Source organism: Amborella trichopoda, chromosome 13 (genome assembly GCF_054954075.1).
Source record: "Amborella trichopoda isolate Santa Cruz 75 chromosome 13, AtrichopodaSantaCruz75HAP2 v2.0, whole genome shotgun sequence".
Classification (NCBI taxonomy): domain Eukaryota; kingdom Viridiplantae; phylum Streptophyta; class Magnoliopsida; order Amborellales; family Amborellaceae; genus Amborella; species Amborella trichopoda.
The window spans coordinates 25,830,205-25,853,122 of NC_142348.1; the positions used below are offsets into that span (position 1 = coordinate 25,830,205).

Here is a 22,918-nt window from a genome sequence, read left to right on the forward strand (position 1 = left end):
TGAGGTGGCCTCTCTTTCTTCAAAGTGTTAAATGCCATCTAACTCAAAAAAAATCACAAGATGGGATCGGCCTTGGCAAGTACGCTCTCAGTATATAGCTAGATCAATATTACACTTCTTTAATTACTTGACTCTCAATAACCCGTCTAAAACCACATCAGTTACTGATTTGTCACCGAATAGGTAACCATATCAATAGACATCGATTGGAGATAAATATTGTAGAACACTAACATTCATTGGTTTGATTCAAACGAAAAATCTTATTTGTTTGAAGTCCTCTGCAATGTGAACAAATTTCAGTGTTCACCATGTACTAAAAAGAGGAAGAGGTTTATATACATTTATAATTATGGCAACACATCATCAAGACATAGGTCAAAACTTGGTAAAATGTTACAAATGATGTGATATAAAACAAACACATAATATGTGTCAATGCCATTCAAGTTCATAAATTAAGGTTCCCATTTAAATTTGTGAATTAAAGACCCCCACATCCAAATTGAACAAACAGTGAAAAAATGAAAAAGTTGGTGTAGTACTCATGGATCAAAATAAAAAATAAAAAGTGTTGTCCAACAATAACGGTCTCATGACCATATTGAGCTATGGTCCTCAAGACCATGAAGACTAAAGTAATAAAACGGTCCAAAAGATATAGCTTGTTTTGAAACACAACAAAAGTCAAAACGCGTATAAAACACAAAATGGGGGGTCTGGAAATTTATTTTGAGACATGAGTTGCCGAGAGAGGGTTGGCCTGAAAACACCCTTACTGGTTCAATCCAAAATTTATATCAGAAAAAAATCTGAACCAGAAGACAAAATATAGTCCGTTGGAGCTGGATCAGACCATGGGAGCTCGTACTTAACTGCGAAGCAGTCATTTGCTAATCTTCAACCAATAGCCTCTAACATTCCTCCTTAGGAAGATTTTCCTTTTTCCCTTTGATGTTTGGATACATGAAAATGAGTGTCTTATCTGTGTATCATACTTAAAAAAAGTGCAAAATTACAGAAATGTGATGTTCTAGTCATGTCCAGGGCAATATCCTGGATCATAACCTTTTACCTACCATTATAGCATGTCTAAACCAAGTAAATTCTTCTTTAGTAAAGAGCACCTCTTACACCAAAACACGATCATCTAGAGAGGGAAACATATGCATGTAAAGGAAGTGGATAAGGCTCATTTGGCTTTGATTGTTGAAAGATGTGAGGCAAAGCCAAGGGTAAGGCTGGATAACATGCTTTTTCAAAAGACAATCTCAACTACATTTTTCTTGACTAGGTTAGGTTCGAGATCTGATGGACGAATGTGGGTGGGTTGAGAATAGGAGAGAAATAGGATTAAGTCCATGAGAACAATATAGTTTATGAATCCAGTTTGTAATGCCTATTGTCAGAAGCTTGGTTGTTCTTTTGCACGGCACACATCGTGAACCTCAAATGGAGGCAATTGTATTAATCAAGAAGAAAGGCCCAACTATTGATTCCTTCATACTAAACCATTACAATAATGGGTAAAGTCGTCTCATAATTTCACAGCAATTCCAACTTAGCAGGTCCATCTAAACCACGAGATATTTGAGATAGTCTTACTACTTACTAAACAATTAAGGGGGCAAAAAAAAATATCCCGTGGGAGAACAATAGGTATGTTTTTAGTGGCAGAAATCATCCTTCTGATAAGCCATAGTCAGCCGTATCCCTATTTGTTACAAGGAGTCACCACATTAGCCTTGGGCACTCATAAATTCACCAACTCAAATCATTTTCCATGATGGAGTTGTGGAAAATTCCCTGCAGAGGAGGTATGGCTACCTTCCATGAAAACCTCAGCAGCAGCCTTCTTCTATTTTTTTTTTTTGGCAGTTGCGGGGGGTGAAGGGGGTTTAATATTTTAAACTTTTTGGAAGTACAAAAGAACAGACAAGAAGCAGGGATGCCCAGGTCATCTCAGAAACTCCATCTAAAAACATCTCAATTGACAACCCTACTTGGCATGAGCTACCCTAAGCATATGGTGAAAAAAATACACATATCCACACATGCATCAAATATTTCCTCAATTATTCAACATATGAATATTTAGAACACCTCTCTTGGACCATGCAATAAGATTTAAGAAAATTGCCCTCTACTCTAGCACATCAAAACTTGAGACCAAGAAAATGAGGCTCCCAACAAATTACAAAAGTCAATGGGGAGCCAAATAGCCTAAATAAGTCACAACAAAGAGCTCCTAGCACCACTAAGAAACCACAAAATGCCTCCTGGCCTCAGATTGCCACCCAAACCAAAATCCAAATTTACCTCTGCATAGCTAGGATTTGCATTTGACCGTCCATGTTGCCCTCTCAAGGATGTTCCCGGCTCCAAGGCCACAAGCCTCCATTCTCTAAGTAGGTCAGTACATCCATACCCCAAATTCAAATCGGTCCATAGCCTGTGTAACTGCTCTTTCATGGACCTTCCCCATGAATGTCTTCTATGTGACCCTTAGGCCCTGAAATACATAAATTGCACTAAAGAGCATGGCAGCCATTCAAGAGGTCAGCCACTGAAATAGGAGTGAACCACACAAAACCAACCTGGTCCACAATAAAACCCAAACTTTATGTTTGAACTATGAAAGAATCATCAAGTGGTCAATTGACTCAATGTCCTCCTAGCATTGATACATTGGTCTTTATTCTTTGCTCTTTATTCGACTATTTGATGATAAAGACAAAATTGTAGTGTGACAATAGAGTGACAGACCTCTAAAGTAGATAGACTTCTCTCCAGATGTGTTACAAATGCTGTAAGAAACTCCAGTGAAATGGCATTTCCAGGTGAAGACAGAGTAATTAGAAGAAAGCCTCGCCATATGGAGTTATCTTGTGATAGTTTCAGAAATTATATCATCAACAGATTCACAGGTCACATGCCATCAGTTCTGCATTACGCACGTATATTTAACTGTTTCACATAGCTGCCCATTTAAACCTTGAATGACACCCAGGGTGCTTCAATGAACTGAATTCTTCCATTTTGAATTAGGGATTTCACAATAATGTCTCAAGTAAAGGAGGCTGAACCTCACATTAACTGAAGATGATCTGAAGATATTTGAAAATTAAACATGTTTTATAGGAAGCGTAGAGAATTAACTTATTTTTAGATACATGTCCCTACTAGTTCTCCCAGAAAATAGGTATGCTGCAAGTTAGAGAACGTGCAAAAAATGTTCAAGTAACAAAAGTAGTGATGTAGAAAAGAAAGAAAAGCTAAGAGATGGGATGGGTATCAATTATATCTCCAGCAGAGCAGAGGTGTTAAAGAAGGGGTAATAAGAGATAACCACCATGGTATGTCGGATATAGGCAAAGAGAAGAGATCCTCATCAGGAAACTGTGACTAGATTAGCAGAGTACTAAAGGCTTAGAAGAATAATAAGAGATAACCACCATGGTATGTCGGAAATAGGCAAATAGAAGAGATCCTCATCAGGAAACTGTGACTAGATTAGCAGAGTACTAAAGGCTTAGAAGAACACAATAAGAAAAAAAACATAATCATCAAATGCTCGAATCAGAAAGGAAGCAGTGTGAAGCACTTCACAAGATTTAGGCAGAAAACATGTGTGGAAATTAAAAGGCACACATACAATAGACACGGCAAGGTTTTTCTGGAATTGCAGACAGTAGGCATGAGTCAATGGGTGTGAAAAAATGCCACTTGCTGCAAACAAAGCAGAGAAGAGGTATGTGGAACAGGCCAAGTAGGCCTATCCACAGAGGAACTGCGAGCGAACAAGGAGGTCAATAAAGACTCAAAGACCCAGACTGGGATCAATCAATAAGATGCAATTACAATGCAAATACGTTGAAGTATGAATCATATATTCAACAAGAGATATACATGCAAATATATACTTTTACCTACGCCTCATGTAGGTCATTCCAGGAATGTGAATAGTATATACAACATTTATTCTATTTAGCATTGTAGCGAACAAGAACTAGAGTAAGTTACAGACATGTTAATGGAATGTCATCTCCATAGTAAGACGTCCCATGTCCATTTTTATGTGAGAACTAAACTTTAGACCAAACCAATCTAACAGGAAACATGTCCATGCACATGTATTGATGAGCGCAAACACATACATAAACCATATACTGCATGGAGATAAAAGCAAGGAAAAGTATGCTATAGACATAATGCATAATACACAATGCATAAAGTGGAATCCACCATCCATCCTCCCTGATGGCTATCAGAATGAATTGTCAGTCTTCCAGCTTTATGACAGCACTAGACATCCAAGTAATCCAACAGTTTGTCTCCACCACCCGCTAGGGAGGGACAGGGGATTCCCCTTGTGTACTGTATAAGATAGGTATTATGTGCCTAAGTGTTGAATCACCAGAAATAAACCGACATTCACAATCTTCATTAATATGAAAGAATTCTTACCTTATCAAAACCATCTAGATCTGGGGTGGTCAACATTTTCCTGTTCTCCATCATTGTCGTATTCAACCAGCTGAGATACAAAAGGAGGAAAAATAAATGGAAGTTTACAACGGAACCATAAAGAATCACATAAAAATATGGATGATAAATATTATTCCTTCAAAACATCCAAGATCCAGTAAGGAACTTCTTTAGGTTGAGCAAGAAACACCATTATCAGGAATGGAAAGAAGAGAATATCACGTACCAATAGAAATCTCCTTGTCGATCATGAAAATGGATTTTGAAGTCACCTGCCACCTCTGTCAATCCCCGTTCCCCAGGTAGGGCAAACACCATTATTCCCTTCCTTGGTGCACTAAACCAGAAATCTTCAGGCTGCAGAATGGGTTGATGCATTATCATTAGTTGAAAACTTAAGATATCTCTAGAATACTGAGATGACAGTTATCTGCTAGGTACTTCCAATAAAGATGCATGTCTTCCTTAACTTCATTTGATTAACTTGTTGATTGAAATTAGCAGAGAGCATAGTACACTGGCTCATAGTTACCGGGATCTCCTACTTTGGTAGTTGATCCCTTCTTGGATCTCAATTCTGTCGCTCCCGGAACGGATCTCTCGGGGATCTTGATTTTAATTTTTTGGATCTCAAACTCCACTCATAGGGATCCCGATTCCTACTGTTAGGGATCTCGATCCCAACGTTAAAGACCAAAACAACAACCAAACTGATGATTTCCTGTGTTTATTGCCAACTAGCAACACAACTATTTCTTGCTTGCGATCAATAATGAAATCCTTACTTTAAAGAGTATACTTAATCCTAGATTATCATACACTTTAAGGTTGGTAACAAGATCCGCAAAAAGTTGGGGTCAAGATCCCAAATGGTCAGGATCAAGATCCCCAAAAGGTTGGAAAATCGATCCCTACCATTTGGAATCTCGATCCCTCACATGCGCATTGTACGAATGGCATTCCCAAACCATAGGGATCTTCTAACATTTCACAATCTCTCACTCCCGATCCCAATCTCGGTACAAGCATTTTCTATATCAAACATTGATGATTGTCTACATGCCTCCTTAGGTACAAGTAAATATATGTGTAGGTTTTTACGGAGAAGTGGAGGAGAGGGAAGGAGATCTTTCAATACTTTGATATGAAAGTCCTTTGCTGAACAATGACAACGGAAAAAGTACGAGTGTTTTTCTCCTTTTTTTTGGCTAGGACAAAAAAGGGGAAAAAAAAAGGCTTGATGATGTGTTACATGCAGGTAATGTACCAAGCATTGATTCTTTCAGCAGTGGAACCTTGCTCTTATGTTATCAAATCAATACCTAGAAGTGGCTTTGTAATTTTCTCCAGCCTATATTACTGACAAAACAATTGGTTTGAGGTCCTACATGCAGAACTTTGTTATGAAGAATGCGGCATGAGTAGCAATCTTGTCTTAAGGCACAAATAAGCCTTTCAATTGCAACAAAAAGGGTGCCGCTTGGATAATCATGGCTATTCTTTCTCCTAAAACCTGTTGGACACGACTCAGCCCTTCGGGATTCATGTCAATAAAGCTTATCAAACCTTAGCAGTTCATATATAAACAAATGCCATCAATTATATTTTTAGTGTTTGTATAAACAGCTGCATGTTAGAATGAAAAGAACCTTACAAATAAAAACTATATTTGTTCGGAGCAGGAGCGAAAGACTGGTGATTACTAAAAGCTCCCAAGTTAGGAAGCTCCATAGAGCGCCCATGCAAAAAATATTAATAAATAAACAAAGGAAAATATTCTTATAAATAAAGAAAAATAATCTACACAATAAACTGGGAACAAGAGAAGGTGAAAAAAATATCTTCAAACTAGCAAACATGAGAGCAGAAGTGTAAGGATCTAGACTATATCAAATGCCTCTAAGTGTAAGGATCTAGACCATATGAAATGCATCACAAGTGACGATCACAAGGTCTTGGTGAAGGATGACGACGTCAACGAAAGGTCGAGAGTTAATTTTCAAAAATTGCTAAATGACAAACACAATGGAAACACAACGTTAGGAGGACCCATCAGTATAAGTAAGGGCAAAGGTCATAAATATATTCGTAGGATTAGGATATCTGAAGCGAAAGAAGCTTTGAGAAGGACGAACATAAAGAAGCTTTAGGACCAGATGGTATCTCGACAGAGGTTTGGAAGTGCATGGGGGAGATTGGTACATGCTGGATGACCAAGCTCTTCAACAAAGTGTTGAGAACAAAGAAAATGCCGAGAATAGAGGAAAAATATCATGGTACTTATTTACAAGAACAAAGGAGACACACAGATTGTGCGAACTATCAAAGGACCAAGCTTATAAGGCACACTACGAAGCTGTGGGAGATAGTGATAGAGCAACGACTAAGGCATGAAAAGAGTGCATCAAGAAATCAATTCGATTTTATGCTAGGGAGGAATACAATTGAGGCAATTTTTCTACTTAGGGAACTGATTGAGAAGTTCAAGAAGGGAAAGGATCTCCACATAGTTTTTGTTGATATAGAGAAAGCTTACAATAAGGTACCTAGAGATTTAATTTAGGCGTTGGAAAAGAAAAAGAGTCTCCAAATGGTATATTGACATGGTGAGAAATATCTACGAGGAAGCACTAATTAGTGTGCGGACAACTAGTGGAGAGACAAGTGAGTTTTCTATGACAATAGATCTACTTTAGGGATCAGTGTTGAGCCAATATTTCTTTGTTTTAGTTATAAACGAGTTAACTGGGCACCTACAAGATGAGATACCATGGTATATATTGTCCGCAGATGACATAGTTTTGATCGATGAGACTAGAAGTGGCGACACCACAAAGTTAGAACTAAGATAGAAGATATGGAATGCATGTTTAGTAAGAATAGGAGTAGAAATGAAGAAATAATTAAGATTGATAGCCAAAAAAGACCTAAAAGAGAGTCTTTTCAATATCTTAGGTCGATAATCTAGGAAAATGGAAAGATTGAGAAAGGTATCGCATATAGAATTAGAGTTTTGTGGAAGATGTGGAGATGTGCATCTGGAGTTTTATGTGATCGTCGCTACCAATGAAGCTAAAGGAGAATTCTATAGGACAGTTGTGAAACCAACTTTGCATTAGTGGACGAAATGTTGTGCGGTTAAGAATTAACATATCCATAGGATGAGTGTAGCTAACATGAGGATGTTGAAATGGATAAGTAGCAAGACAAGAAAGGATAGAATTCGAAATGAATACATTCAAGGGTACTTAAGTGTGGCTTCTATAGGCCATAAAATGAGGGAAAACAGACTTAGGTGGCTGGCCCTGTGCAGCATAAACCCAATCAGCAACAGTTTTGAGATGCGATTTGGTTCAAGTTGAAGGCTCTAAAAGGGCAAGGGGAAGGCCCAAACGAACATGGATGGAAGTAGTGAGAAACGATATGGGGACTTATGATCTTATTGCCCTTGATAGAGCAAAATGGTGGAAAATGATTCGTATAACCGACCCCAAATAGTTACGATAAGGCTTTGATGATGATGATAATTTTCACAAGGCCTTTAACGTTGTCCATTTATTTTTGACACTGCAAATTTTGCACAAATGTTTAATGAGGTAATTGGGCGAGCCTTATAACAATAGGTATGGCCATTCATTACCTTTGGACTATACACATGTTGCACAAATATTAATCAAGTAACTGGCGTACCAGAAGCCCTAGCCTTGCTAGTTCTTCGATTAACCCAATCCAATCATTTTTTCCCTTTTTTTTGTTGTGGTTTGGAGGGTCGTTTTGCTTTGTGGAATTTTTTGAAGCTTTCTCTTTATACCAACATTTATGGTTTCACCGTTCTTCCACGTGTTCACTGTGAAAATCCCACAGAGAGGAATGTGATTCCAGGGATCTATATAATGGAGTGGAGAATGTTCAAAGTTGAGAGAGAAAGGAAGAGATGGGGATTAATTGACGTTGTGAGAGTTAAGAAAGAAGAGAGGAAGAGATGGGGATAAACTCCAGTGTTGGCTAACATTGAAATGGAAACGATGTCGGAGTTGTAGAGGAAGATAGGAAAAGGGTAAGCAATATCAAGGGATTCTATAATGATGGTTTTCGAAATAAGGGAAAACATTGATTATGGCCGGTCATGGTACTTATCAAATGTCGAAGTTGTTGAGAAAGTAGAGAGAAAGGAAGAGATGGGGATCAATTGTGGAGCTAAAAGTGGAAAAAACTAGCCTCAAGCTTGAAGGAGCAAAGCAAGAGGGGGGAGACATTAATAAGCTCCTAAGGGATGTCGGTTTAGAAAGAAAAAAGAAACAAATGGATATGGATCAACTATTGAATTTGTTGAAGTGGAGAAATTGAACTTGCAAGGAAGACGAAGAAGAGAGGAGAGTCTTGGGGGACAGTTGCTGAAAGGGAGAGTCACTGGCATGCTATTAGATGCATAGACACGTGGACAATTGGATCCACATGATTGATGTTGATGCCGATGATATGCCGTTCCTTCTCATCTAAGGCACAGAGCAATAAGCAAGAGGACATGATTGACGATGAGAAAGAGGGAGAGAAGGGAAGTTGCCAAAAGGATGAAAGGGAGATTAGATATATAGAGGAGATAGAGAATTGGAAGCTTTGATTTCACCATGGTTTATTTTGCTAGTCAAAAATTGGAGAGAGAGAGGGAGAGAGAGAGAGGGACAAAGAGAGAGATAGAGAGAGAGAGGTGAAAGGATTTCACTCGGAATGGAAGAGAGAAGAGAGGATAGAGAGTTCACAGAATTGGGTAAACCGGGGGACTAGAATCCCTGGTTTTCCTCTCAACTTGGGTGTGAAATCCGCACCGTTCTAATAAATGGAAGATGCAGATAGCTGCAGTCCAAAAGGATATGGTTGGAAGTAGTGAGAACCGATGGGGACTTATGGCCTCGCTGAGGGTATTGCCCTTAATAGAGCAGCATGGCAAACCAAGATTCGTGTAACCGTCCCCAATTAGTCGTGCAAAGGCTCTGACAATGATGATACACCTTGGGGATCCCCCCTATTTCTTAGGCACAACCCTCATGGGCTACCAACGTTCCCTTCAATCTGCCAAACTCTAACAAAGACCCTTAGGATGGAGAGATCACAAGATCCACCAACCCCACAAATCTGCACCCATGACCTCAGCTAGAAGTTTACATATACTACAAACCAAGCTCATGTGTTGATAAGTCTAGCACTCACCACATCCGACACCTTTGGAACAAGGGTAATGAAGGTGGACCCAAGACCCTAACAAATGGTTCCCCCTCTCATAGAAACTCCTCAAAGTGCAGCAAAAAGTTAAGCCTCGCCACCTCCAAGAAATTTTTTGGAAAATGCCATAGAAAACCCATCTAGCCACAAAGCTTGATCTCTTCCAAGAGGAAATACCACCTCTCAAATTTTATCCTCCTTGAAAGGAGCCTCCTAATCATTTATCATTTCCCCCATCAATCTATCAAACTGCAACCCATCGACCGTCAATCTACCCCAAGGATGAGTTGTATATAGCACTTCGAAAAGAACCTAAAATGGACCTTTCCATCCCTTCTTGGTCCTCAAACCCTTCAATCAGCCGAAAGATAGAATTGATCCTTCTCTTCAGAGGCTAGCTATGAAAACAAGCAATACTTTTATCACCTTCTTTCAGCCATCTCACCCTTGAATGTTGCCCCAATATGCTGCTTAAGCATCTTCCCAAATTCCAGCTTATGGTTCAATATAGACAAAACCTCCTCCTGAGAAAGGGTCGAGATCTCCTCCTTTTGCTCCAACAATGATGTCTTTTGCAAAATATCCTCCTTTCTTCAAGCCTTGCAAAAACTTGTGTGCTCCAATTCTTCAACATCACTTTAAGACCCATAAGCTTGCCTGATGAAAGCCTGCCCAATCTTCCGACTGACAAGAAGCCCAATAATCCAACCACTATGTCCTTGAAGTTAGGGTTCATTAACCACCCGTTTCAAACCTAGGAGGACTAAGGCTGAAGCTGAGTGGATGACGTATCAAGCAAAATGGATTAGTCGTCTGATATAACTAGAGGAAACACACAATTTAAAATCAATATATGTAACTTGCAAATGCACTGACAGGAGAAATCGGTAAACATTTGACATCACATCTCCACTCCAATTGGACCACATAAAATTGGCCCCTTGTATAGGAGTATCCACAAAGTCAGATCAAAAAATGAAGACATAACTCAAAAAGATTCTCATGCCAGTGGCCCCTCCAAACCCAAGCAATAAGATTGCAGTCCAGCTTAGATATTCACATCTCCACTCCAGCTCGAACACACAAGAGGTAACTCTAGCCTTCTTTAAAAACCAGCTAATGCCGAAAAAAAGCCCTTCAGATAAAGAAAAACATGGATAGTACTCCAAATCCATTAAATATGATGACACAAAATGATGCATAGTATTTGTCGTTGATCACACAGGCTGCAAGGAAGATAACAAAATAGGGAAAAACATTCTATGAGTGAAAGAAAAGACGAACTTCCAAAAAATATTTCACATCTTGAGAAGAGCAACTATCCAAATCCTTTAAATATAATGACACAAAATGATGCATAGTATTCGTTGATCACACAAGCTGCAAGGAAGATAACAAACTAGGGAAAAACGTTCTATGAGTGAAAGAAAAGATGAACTTCCAAAAACTATTCCACATCTTGAGAAGAGCATATTCTGATTTCAGACAATGAAAAGCAAGTGAAATTTACAACAAGATCGAGAATCAAAAGAATATCTTAAAAGGGAGGAGAATAATAGAGACTCAGGTAAGTGAAGAACAATATAACAGTCATTGTGGGTACAAAAGAGGCTCCAAGAACTTCATGGTAGGGTATGAGAAGCGAGAGGGACAAAAGGGGATTAAACTTTCAGAATATATTTTAAGAATTTATTGAAACACAAATAAAGATAAATCAATTGAGGCACAAATTGGCGAGGTTCACAGAAATTGAAATCAGAATATAGCAGAGACGGATCCCCATGCCTTTGGATAAATTTCTGAGGACTGAAAAGACCTTAAAAATTCCAAAAAACAACACAATAAAAACAAGCCAAGAGGGAATGTAAAAAATTTAGCACACAATGTATTACTTGCATGGGCCTTTTGGTTAGTCAGGAATAACTTAAAGGATTCACTTAGAACTCCAAGAAGAAGTATGTGTGGGTGATAGAAAGAACTGCCAAAAAAGTGGATCTAGGGCGAGAAATGCAGACGAGACTAGAAAGAAGATTTAGAATCTAAGTTCAGTGAGTCTAAAGTCCCATATTGGAAGAGAGGAGACCGAGTTTGGGGGAGCGTATCTTTTAAATTTTATCTATTTCTATTATTCATCTTGGAGTGCTTGTATTGAAAAGGACTTGGGACATATACGAATTTGGAGCTTATGTTATTCTGGGACAAATTTATTTTATGAAAGAAAGGAGTTTTTTTTCTCCCTTTTAGCTTGATTTGTAGCCATACTTCTCCGATTTGTTGCTGTTTTTCACTTGTTCTAAGATCGACAAAGGATAGGATTTAATTTCCCAAGCCCATTCCCCATCAATGTATCATGAGATAAGGAAAGGATATGCGACACTCTGATACATAACTAAAATACGTTTAGAAAACTCCAATGGCTATCATATACATTGAAACTGAAGGACCATGCAATCACTTTCCTTATCTCATGATAGGATAGCAGTCACTTTCCCCAAACCGAAGGACTATGCAGTCACTCCAATCTTATGTAGCCACTTTCTCCAAGTCACACTCAAGCACATCCTTCGGAAGGCCAAGACTCAGGCGGATGGACTAGCTAAGGAAGGAGCTCTCAATGTAACAGGCGCACCCCCTATCTCTTGATCCCCCCTCTTTCTATTTCCTTCCTTGGTCTCTAACCTCTCATTCCTCTCGCTCTATTTCTTTTACCCCTGCCCTCCTCCCCTCTCCACTTCTCATTCTCCCCCCCCCCCAAGAAAAAAAAAAAAAAAAAGGGAGGGGTAGGAAAGGAGTAAAGGAGAAAAAAAAAAGCGAAAAAAAAATAAAGGGAAAAAAAAGGAAAGAAGAATAAAAAATAAAGGGAAAGAAAAAGAAAAACGAAAATATTTATTCTGCAGTAGAAGTATTTTAAATACCGCTCTAGTCTTTTGTTTCTGTCATCTCTCTTCAACAACTGCCTCTCTCTCCACAATATCTCTCTCTCTACCCACACAGTTTCTCTCATTGCTTCCCCCTCTCTCCCCAATCTCTCCCTCATCTCTCTGCCATATTGTGAAACTTTATGCTCTAAGCCCCTCTCACTTCTGCATATTAAGTTTCTCTTCTAACCCCTCTTAAACCACCTTGTCTCCTCTCAAGCTTACCCTGCTGTACCAGCACCCACCCCCCCCACCCCCCCTCCTCCCCGTCCCCCCTTCCCTTTCTATCAAGTAGCAACATCAGCTATTGGGAGATCACTCTCTTCCTCATTATTTTGAGCAATAGGTACTGTTTATGAAGGCTCCTTTTATTTCCACCGTTTGTCAATCTCTTATTTCCTCCCCTTCTCTACTCTGTTTTGTAAAGAGCTTATCTCTCCGGCTCTTCTTTTCTCTGCTACTATCCACTCACATCTTTCTCTCTCTTTTATCTTACAAACAATTCTTTTCACCTGAGCCTTCTCACCCAGATGCCCCCTCTTTCTCCCTGTTGCTTTTCTGTTTTCATCCACTTCTCTCTCTTCCCCTTAGCCTTCTCATCTTGGGCACCTGCCCATATCCTGCTTAGCTGCTAGCAAGATCCGAAGACCCACAATCAACGTAGAAGACAATGCCAGATTGACTTGAAGACCCGTAGTTGACGATGAGCACCTTTTGAAGTTCTTGTAATTTTTTTCAATATTTGTTTCGCATATTTTTGTAGTATCTTTTCCTTTTTTTCTTTTTTCTCTTTTATTTCTCAACATCTCTCTCCACCCACTCCTCTCTCTCTCTCTCTCTCTCTCTCTCTCTCTCTCTCTCTTCTCTGTTTTGTTTTTTGTATACAGAGCACCCAAATTGTGGGATGCCATCTTTTGGTCCTTGTATAAATCTTTATCTTATATGTAAAGTTAACCTTCTTAAAAAAAACGAAACTGAAGGGCCATACTGATATGGTACCTAATATTCACATAACATCAAAAGAAGTCAAAAGTTTTAAGAGGCATTGTTCATAATATTTACAAATTACTTGCTAAACTAAAGGAACAATTGGAAATCCACCAAGATTCTTGACCATCCAAGAACTTCCAAGTGCAATATAACTAAAAGCTGTAGACTGCCACAATTGATTATCACTTCAACAGTTGGTATCGCTTCTACAAAAAGTTAGTGATCAGTGTGATTTAGAAGCAGTACCATCATATCCTTTGTCCTCGGATGCCTTTTGGTTGAAAAGAGCACACCTGCATAGTAAGATATATAAATTTAAATTATATTAAACAACTTACAAACTTGTTTCCACATAAAGTAGAAACAGAATTGTAACCGAGTTGAAAACCAAGCACACATTTTTAGCTATGATGTAATTTGTCAAGAAATAATCAAGCAGTATTGATGCAGGGAAATATGAAGAACATTAAAAATAGCAGGACTCTCAAGCCAAACACATGCAAAACTTGGAGAAATTCTAGAGTTTCCTCCCCAGCCTTAGGCTTTCTCTATTCTCAAATCTGAAAAAAAGAAAAAATGTGACGGCCTCTAGCTTATTCATGTCCCACCTTTTGTATTGATTGTTTAATATCTATAGGACAATAAATTGTCCATGCAATTAAGCATTTGACCAAAAAAAATCCTAACTTCAACAGAAAAGTGCAAAATACCCTTGACATTAATCGAGATGACTAAAATAATCCCAACTCAAATGTAACTCAAAAATAAACACCCTAATCAATACTAAGATTCCAGAGAATATCACCTGTGAACAGTAACCTACGAACAGTACATTTGAATAGTAACCCACGAACAGTAAAAAAGAAAATAAAAGGAAATAGAAACTAAGTATTGGAGATTAACCCCACATTAAAATTACTAAAAAAATCACATTAAAATGGCTAGAAAATCAACCTAGGTATTGTTTGCTCCTCTTATTTTCTTGATACCCCTCCTAGGGTTTCCTCCAAATATGCACGCGAATTAGAATGAATCTACCACTCCCAGAGAAGATATTTATCACCCTGACCACTTGATGCACTTTGCGCATCATCATTCTTCCCTAGTTGGAGAAAGCTCACCCTCATTTTTGAAATGGGTTAACACGTAACCTCCTCTAAGCACAAGGTGTCTATCAACCTAAATATTGCGCTTGATATTGGGGCTTGATCCTGGGACCTATGGGTTATAAGCCTTATCAAAAGATCCTCAAACAAGTTGCTGAGAATTTTGGTGCACCAAGCTATAGTAGCTTGCCAATGTGATGGAATCCTCTAATTGGAAATAGGAAAGGTCAACCTCGCCATTGGTGAGAGACAAGAGCTCTTTACAATCGCTACCTCCAGTTGCGTCCTCTTTTACCTCTTCACCACCACCACCACTATCGCAATTATTACTAACATCACGACGACCATCACCATCACCTACAACTTATTCTTCGTCATTGATAGGAACTCCAAGTTCTTCATTAGTTCGTTTTCATCCAATGGTTCATTGAATATAGGATTACCATCAAAGATAAGAGCACTATCAAAGAAAACACCATCCACTGACTCAGAATATTTAATCCACTTGAAGATTGGATCATTGTTGTTCTTTAAAATTATGTTCCTGTCATTGCCAGAGTGCATCTAACGCATTTACATAACTTGACACCTGATCAGTCGATTCCCACTCAGATTCAGACTCTGATTCGCCCCAATCTCCTTAAAACTCTCATGATTTGGATCTATCCCCGTAGATTCCTATTCTTTTAGGGCACATTGTTGATGGTCTTGCTTGCGCAACATTTGGGTGACCCTAACTGTCAAGTTGTTGATTTCCTTATGCAATTGGATCAAATCGGTATCCCTACGACCGAGACCTCCACGACTAAGCATTACAATCTCTAACCATTTTCAAACCGTGCTTTGATGCTAAATTTTTTTTTTTTTTTTTTGATAAAGCCGTGCTTTGATACTAAATTGATAGGGGAGATTTGAAGAATAGCAAAACCAACAAGAATTTCAAAGCCAAAAACACGCAAACTCATAATAACACGAGATATTTATTACAAATTCCTGAAATTTTGGAATGATGTAAGTTAGAGTTTGTCAAAAATTCCTGAAATTTTGAAATGATGTGAGTTAGAGTTTGTCAACACCCATAGGGTTTTTAATATCCATCGTATATCAATTATTAAAAAAATTTTAATAACAAAACCTTTCAAATAATGTTTAAAAATTCCAAGCATTCTATAAAATGAAGTGATGTCTCATATTGGCCGAATCACGGTCTTGTGCACCTATGAATCACAAAATTTGGTGGGGTGGAATCTAGATTCCAAAGATACCAGAACAAGAATCAGAAAAGGTGTAATCGTGATTCCTAAAATGCAAGAGTCAGGATATGTGGCGATTCCTTCGCAAAAATGCAAAAATCATGATTTTTAACCAAAATCGCTACCTAGGATGGACATTTCAGTAACTATATTCATAATACTCTTTGTGAAAGATCCACTCTTAGGCCTCTACTGAACATGGAGAGTTTTGGGTTTTAGGAATAAAACACCCTTAAATTTGCACCAAATAAGTGGTGCATCAGGTTGTTTGAACACTTAAAACATGGGCCACTCATGGAATGGAGCCCTACTTATTGGTAAAAAAGATGAGCCAAAGGATAAAAGACCTATCTTGCCATATCATCTAAAAACAAGGATAAATTTGTTAACTCCTTCAAAAATAAAAACTAAAAAACTAAAAACAAGGATATTGCACAAGGGTGTCTACAGCCAATGAAGACAGCTTATTTGCCTGCAATGGCAGGAAAATGATAAGGCTCGGATATGGCTATGAGGATGTCCATATGGGGTCTTATTCTCCTTTTCTGAAAAGGTGAAACGTTCTTCTTGCATATCCAAGGCCGCAATATCATCCAAAACTTCAGTCTTCTTTGCCAGGCATTATCAATTTACAGTCACAATGTTTTGCTTTATTGGAATCTTAAGCATGACACTATAACTTTCTCATCCATAGTCTAAACTAGCCATCAATACACCATTTAACTACCAAAATAGTTGTTTTTAGGTGCACATTCTCGCGTCTGAATTCAGAAATGAGATTTCTGGGTTCGGTTAGTAAATAGAGGCGTTTGGTTTTCTGATTCAGTAATGAGAGAGAGAGTTCAAGAATTGGGTTTGGTATGCATGTAGAGAGAGAGATGTGTGTGTGTGAGACAGATTTAAATTTCGGCATGGTATGGGGAGCTACGACTTTCATGACATGGAAGAGAAAAGGGCGGGGACAGGGGGGCACAAAGTGAGTGAGAGAGAGAGAGAGAGAGAGAGAGAGAGCAAAAGGTTTTGGGCCAAGAAAACAAAGGATGTTTATGGATCTTTTGTAGAGGAAGAAATGAGAGAGAATGACTAATTTTTGGGTTTGATTTGGATTCTTGAACCTTTGTGAGGTGTGTGTTTTTGCATGGGGAGGAAGAGGGGTGGGGGGGAGATTTTGATTGGGTTTGGGCAGAGAGCGAGATTTGGTCTTCTTGAGATGGTGTTTGGGGAATGGGTAGAGGGAGGGGCACTTCAGAACAAAAGGATGACAAAAGAGAATGCATTAATGCAGGAAATGTAAAGCAGTCTTGAGATACTTAAAATATGCATGGCATTTTTTGAGGTTTACACAAACTTGCTGGCTAAAAGCAAGGGTTTCCATTTTTTTCTAGTGAATTCAATTTTTAAGGATTGCATCAAGAGAACATATGAAATGGAATATAGGTCCAAAATAAAGACATGACATCAAACCAGTGTTCGCAAAATCGAATCAGAACGGTTAACCAGACATGGGTCTAGAAGCGATTTAACCGGCCTAACCGGTAAACAGGTCGATTCAACCGCTCTAATCGGGCAAGTCCTGGGCGGTCAAAAAAGTGTTGAAAAAAATTAAAAAAAATCTACTAAAATATGAAAAACATATAAAGAATGATTAAAATAAAACACATTCAAATGAAGCAGAAAATTAATGAAAAAAATGAGTTTTAACCCATTTTATATTTTCCAAGGGCTATTTTAAATTTTTTAAAAAAAAGATCGGAAAATATAAAAGTGAGTATTAATGGCCAAAATAAATTTTAATCTTTACTATAATGTAAAGAATATTTAAAAAAAAATTACAAATCAAATTCCTTATTTTTTAGAATTTATATACGTTTTCTTTAATATTTCTTTTTTAAATACCGGTTGATCACCCTAACCGCTCAAAACCGGAACTGGCCGGTGGCCATTTCCGAGCTATCCGAGCGGTTAACGGTTAGATCGGGGGATTTTGAGAACAATGCATCAAACGTAGGTCCAAGGGTAACATGTGACACAAAATATAGGATGCAGGGTTATGGCAACCATAAAACAAAAGTATGGGATACAGTAAGGAATTTCAGTTCACCATTATGATCAGAGACTGTAATGGAAGGCCGAATCCAGTATGGACACCTATGAAGACGGAAGCCCCTAAGCATGCACCTGAAGACATATAAGATAATGTAAAACTCATACTTCAATAAACAGGAACCAATATCTCCAGTGATCCATAAATAAGTAACTGAAATCCAATAGCAAGTATACCTTCGCCCAGGCTGATTTTCACCATTGAAGTAAGTTAAAATGCGCTCAAAATATTTTACATAACGCTGCAAGAGAGAAAGAATTAACAAAATCAGTAAAATTAGCATCTTATTTGTGCAAAACTTTGTGCTTGCTAATGAAGGATGAACTCACAATCTGACTAGGGAGAACAAGCCCCTTCCCGTCCACACAGCGTTTCTGATTGTAGTATGCAATCGACTCTTCAGCTGTGGGAAAGAACTGTATATACCAAGTAACACACTTGAATTGGTGACGGAAATACAGCAAATTACCAAGCACTTCTAAAATGGAAACAAAAATATAAAGAAGAAAAGTAGAAAACTTTTATATCACCTTCAAATATAAAAGAAGACTTGATATCATTAGACCTGTCCTTGCCATACCAGCTTTGCAGTGAACAACAACAACATTTTCGATATCTTCTTTCAGCCATAAGTAAGCACTTTGACAAAATGAAATTATAAGTTGAATAGGAGGACAATTATGGTCATCAAACGGGAAACAAGCTACCTGCAGCATATTTTACATAATCAATAAATAATCTGGGAAATAGAAGCTACAGGTACAAACTTGAAAGCCCTGTAACACAATAACTTCTTAGATTAGATTTGAAGAATGACAAGTTTCCTGATAGGCAGTACACTTTCATTGAAGACACTCCGACGAATTGCCAATGAAAACTTTATTACTTCATGCTACATGGGATCAAGAAAATTCACATTCATAGCATCCTAAATTTCACTCTCTCCCCTAAATAATTGATATATGTATATATATATAGGGAAAAAGCTGGGGTTAGCCCACTAGTTCATATGAACATATGAGCCCAACGGCCCAGATTGAATCTGGGCCGATCTGATGATCGCAAATGTCCAGTAGTGCTTGAATTTTATTTATTTTTCTACAAATCCAAATCACTTGAAATTTTAGGTGTGTGTTTTTCTCATCAAGGTGCACCTATTAAGATATTAAAAAATTATTTGTGAAAGGAAAAATGACCAAAATACCCCCCAAAACTTTTCGGGGTATTTTGGTCAATTTATTTCATCTAAAATATTTTTTTGATATTTTTTGAAGATTCACCTATTTTTGATGAACACAAGCTTAAAATTTCAAGTGATTTGGATTTGTAGAAATAAAAAAATTAAACACTAACGGACATCCGTGGTCGTTAGATCGGCCCAGATTCAATCTGAGCCATTGGGCTCATATGTTCATATGAGCTAGTGGGCTAACCCCAGCTTTTTCCTATATGTATATATATATATATATATGTATATATATATATATACATATATATACATATATATATATGTATATATATATATATACACCATGCTGAATTTGCACAGTAGTTCACAGATCTAAGCCCTCGAGCTAACTAGGATAAAAAAAAAGATGATAATTAGTGACCTACAGATGAAAAAATCATGGCCCAGGAAAGAAAAACATAGATGGTAACTAGTGACAGTCAGTGGTTACACACAAATTCTAAAACTAAGTAACTTAACGTTTATAAGTATCTTCCTTTCAAGCTAGCAGACCACAAACTTCAAATCTCACTTTAAATGTATCAAATAGTTTCAGCAGTTTTAATAAATCGAGAAGCATGAATTCAAAAAGCAAAAAGCATAATTAAAGACCAAGTTGCGGCCACCATCAATTAATTGCTACCAACACTACAAGATCATAAGAAATGGTATATAATCATGACCACTTCAATGACTTTCTGAAGAATCATGGTATCAAGCAGTGGTTTTGAGCATAGTTGTTGGAAACACGTGAGATTGTGAATTGTTTTAGAAATCGGAATCGCAGAATCGCAGCTAGCTAGAAGATTCATATTTTCGGAATCGATGATCATGGTTTTGGAATCTACGCCCGTACGAGGGGAATTATAAGAATCAAGATTCCTACTTTATAGGAATCAAGATTCAACCCAACAGAATCGAGATCCCTACATATATGGAATCCCGATTCCATCCTCTATGGAATCAAGTTTCTGCCCTATTTGGGATCGACCCATAGGGATCTAGATTCCTTTATATATAGAATTGAGATTCCGATATCACTGGAAGCGGGTTTCTACTATGATGCTTCTCCTAGGTTCTGAATTATTTATTTTGTAGTTCATGGCACTGTGTGTTTTTAATTTGATGGAAAGAGTATCATCATAAGTGGAATCCAAATTTAAGAAATGTACAATTGAGAATCAATAACTATTAGAAATGATATTCCGTAAGTTGAATCGAGATTCTTAAAATAGGGAATCGAGATTCCTGACTTCACGAAAATGGATGCCATGAAGATTCCTTGTCAGAATTGTGGAATCAGGATTCCAAATCAGGATCGCGACCTTAGATGAGAGATTCCGATAACAATGGCTTTTAGAGATAATATTGGAAAAGTAGTTAGACACAAGTAAGATCTAATATGATGCTCTATAGGAGGATAGATCACAAAGGATGATAGATCAAAATTACAAATCATCCTCAGGTACCCCATATATCCACCAAGGAGCCAAATTATGCTATTTAAGCTGAAGCATCTAGCTTAAAATGAATGAATCACAATCAGTACTTGAAAATACCAAATGGGAGCCAAGCATCACTCAAAATTCCTCGTAGTTTAGCACCAAAATCCTTGAAAGATCATTTGAGAAACTTCAAATCATAACCTAATAGCTAGAATTCCTTGATGGACCCGAACAATCGGAAAGATCTTAGTTTCATTTATTGCATATCAAACATCAAAGAATCACAGTCATTATATGAACGCATAGATTGAGCTAATAAAATGGACAGTGTATGCTATATTATCAAGAGAGTTTAGAAGGATATTTGTGTGTAGATCTTATTGCCAAATTACCGCTAGGGAAAAATGCTAAAAGAAACCCTACTCAAAACAACTCCTACCTTTCACATCATACTAAAAATAGGAAAATAGTCTAGTTTGAATTAAAAAATATTTTGTCTATAAATATCCAAGAGATTGTAACTTTTATTTCTCTGACAATAAAAACCAAATCTCTCTCTCTCTCTCTCTCTCTCTCTCTCTCTCTCTCTCTCTCTCTCTCTCTCTCTCTCTCTCTCCATCTGCCCACCTCGCCCCTGCGTCACCCTCCCCCTCCCCCTCCCCCTCCCCCTCCCCTTCCCCCCATAAAAAAACAAACAGCAAAAAGTACACAACAAAACGAGTATGCCTGTGCATCCCATGAGCTGCTTGCTACAACCACACAACTAGCAAAACAAAACAAACATGCCTGTGCATCCCATGAGCTGAATGAGTATCTGTGAACTCGACTTATTTAATTGCAGCCCTTGCGATAGAATCAAGAGAATAAAATGATGTAAAGAAATAAATGAATTCAAAACCAGGAACACACCTTCCCCTCAAATAGTGAGGCATCATACAGCCTTTCCAAACAAAGATTGTACACTTTGTACTTTCCCTGCAAGTAGATATGGCCATAGAGAATGATAAACCACATAAAACAACAATGAACATGTACATTATATCAAATTGTGCTACTGCATGTTTCCTTTTGGTGCGCTGAAGACAATAAAGAGGTTGATGTGAGCTGCTGAAAATCTAGGTGCCGTCATCGTTGACATAATTCACAGATGCAGCCTAGAAATATTAATAGTTGAACAAGATCTAAAAATGTTTACAGGCAGGCTTCAGAACCCAAAACAATAAAATAATCAACAAATCCAAATATAATATTGTAATATACATTTAAGACATCACGAATGAAACAATATATTATAAGCAACATCCTTGAACATAATTAGTTGGAGACATACCTAAAAAGGAAAAATTCAACTTAGAGATTCTTTTAGGTCAGTTAAACAGTAAAATAAAGTTATCTTCCCTCTTAATAAATACATGCACACTAATAAGTTTCTCTCAAGTAAGCATCAGACGGCTATTAAAATAAAATGTAACAGTGCTCACATAAAATATGCCTCGATGATAAGATCATTTACAAACTAAAACCATGCTATGACTCCATGCTGTGACTCCGAAACACCATGCTGCAATAGTGAATTCTTACCTTGCTCATATAATTCGAATTGTTAAAATCTTCAACAATGTTGTTAAAAATTCACTGCCAATCAGGTCATATTTATAATTTTCTGCGACAACTATACGCAGTGCTACACAGAAAATCCAACTTTTGCCTTGTGTTATGTAGCGCTATGTGTCAACATATAGACTTGTGTCAATGTGCCATAACAAGGATCCAACATGTGATCCAAATGTGTTTTGAATTGTTAGGGTCCTACATGAAGTGTCCACACCTCTGGCTACACATGTCCCACATTTAGACACATGGTATCATTCTTCTAAATTACAGACAGAATGTCACTTTGCACGACTTAAACACAAATATTTTCATGCAAAATAGTGGTGCTTTAGGTGTGCCACACAAATGAGGGTAAAAAGTGTAAAACCAAGTTGCCAGTGATACCCTCATGGAATATGACAAAATGAGCTCTGCTGATATTGCAGCAGCATTCAGACAAGTAATTAGAGTTAGATAAAAAAAAATGAGAAACATTGTCATATTTCTCTATTATCTATTTATTTATGGTGCAAAGAACTTTAAAGCAAATCCCTTGACTCATATTTCAAGATT

At 37.7% G+C, this 22,918-nt stretch overlaps 1 protein-coding gene across 2 annotated transcripts in view; it reads right to left on the reverse strand.

Annotated features, from left to right (window-relative positions):
* The window catches only part of LOC18445023 (phosphatidylinositol 3,4,5-trisphosphate 3-phosphatase and protein-tyrosine-phosphatase PTEN2A), a 46,216-nt gene that overhangs the window by 12,354 nt on the left and 10,944 nt on the right, over positions 1-22,918 (reverse strand). For both annotated transcript variants that reach the window (XM_088855929.1, XM_006855169.4), the window contains exons 5-12: positions 21,662-21,727; positions 18,610-18,786; positions 18,409-18,495; positions 18,256-18,320; positions 18,077-18,153; positions 13,863-13,909; positions 4,715-4,845; positions 4,468-4,537 (exon numbers count right to left, since the gene is read on the reverse strand). In XM_088855929.1, the coding sequence (XP_088712055.1) occupies positions 4,468-4,537; positions 4,715-4,845; positions 13,863-13,909; positions 18,077-18,153; positions 18,256-18,320; positions 18,409-18,495; positions 18,610-18,786; positions 21,662-21,727 (720 nt within the window). The remainder of the gene's footprint in view (positions 1-4,467; positions 4,538-4,714; positions 4,846-13,862; positions 13,910-18,076; positions 18,154-18,255; positions 18,321-18,408; positions 18,496-18,609; positions 18,787-21,661; positions 21,728-22,918) is intronic.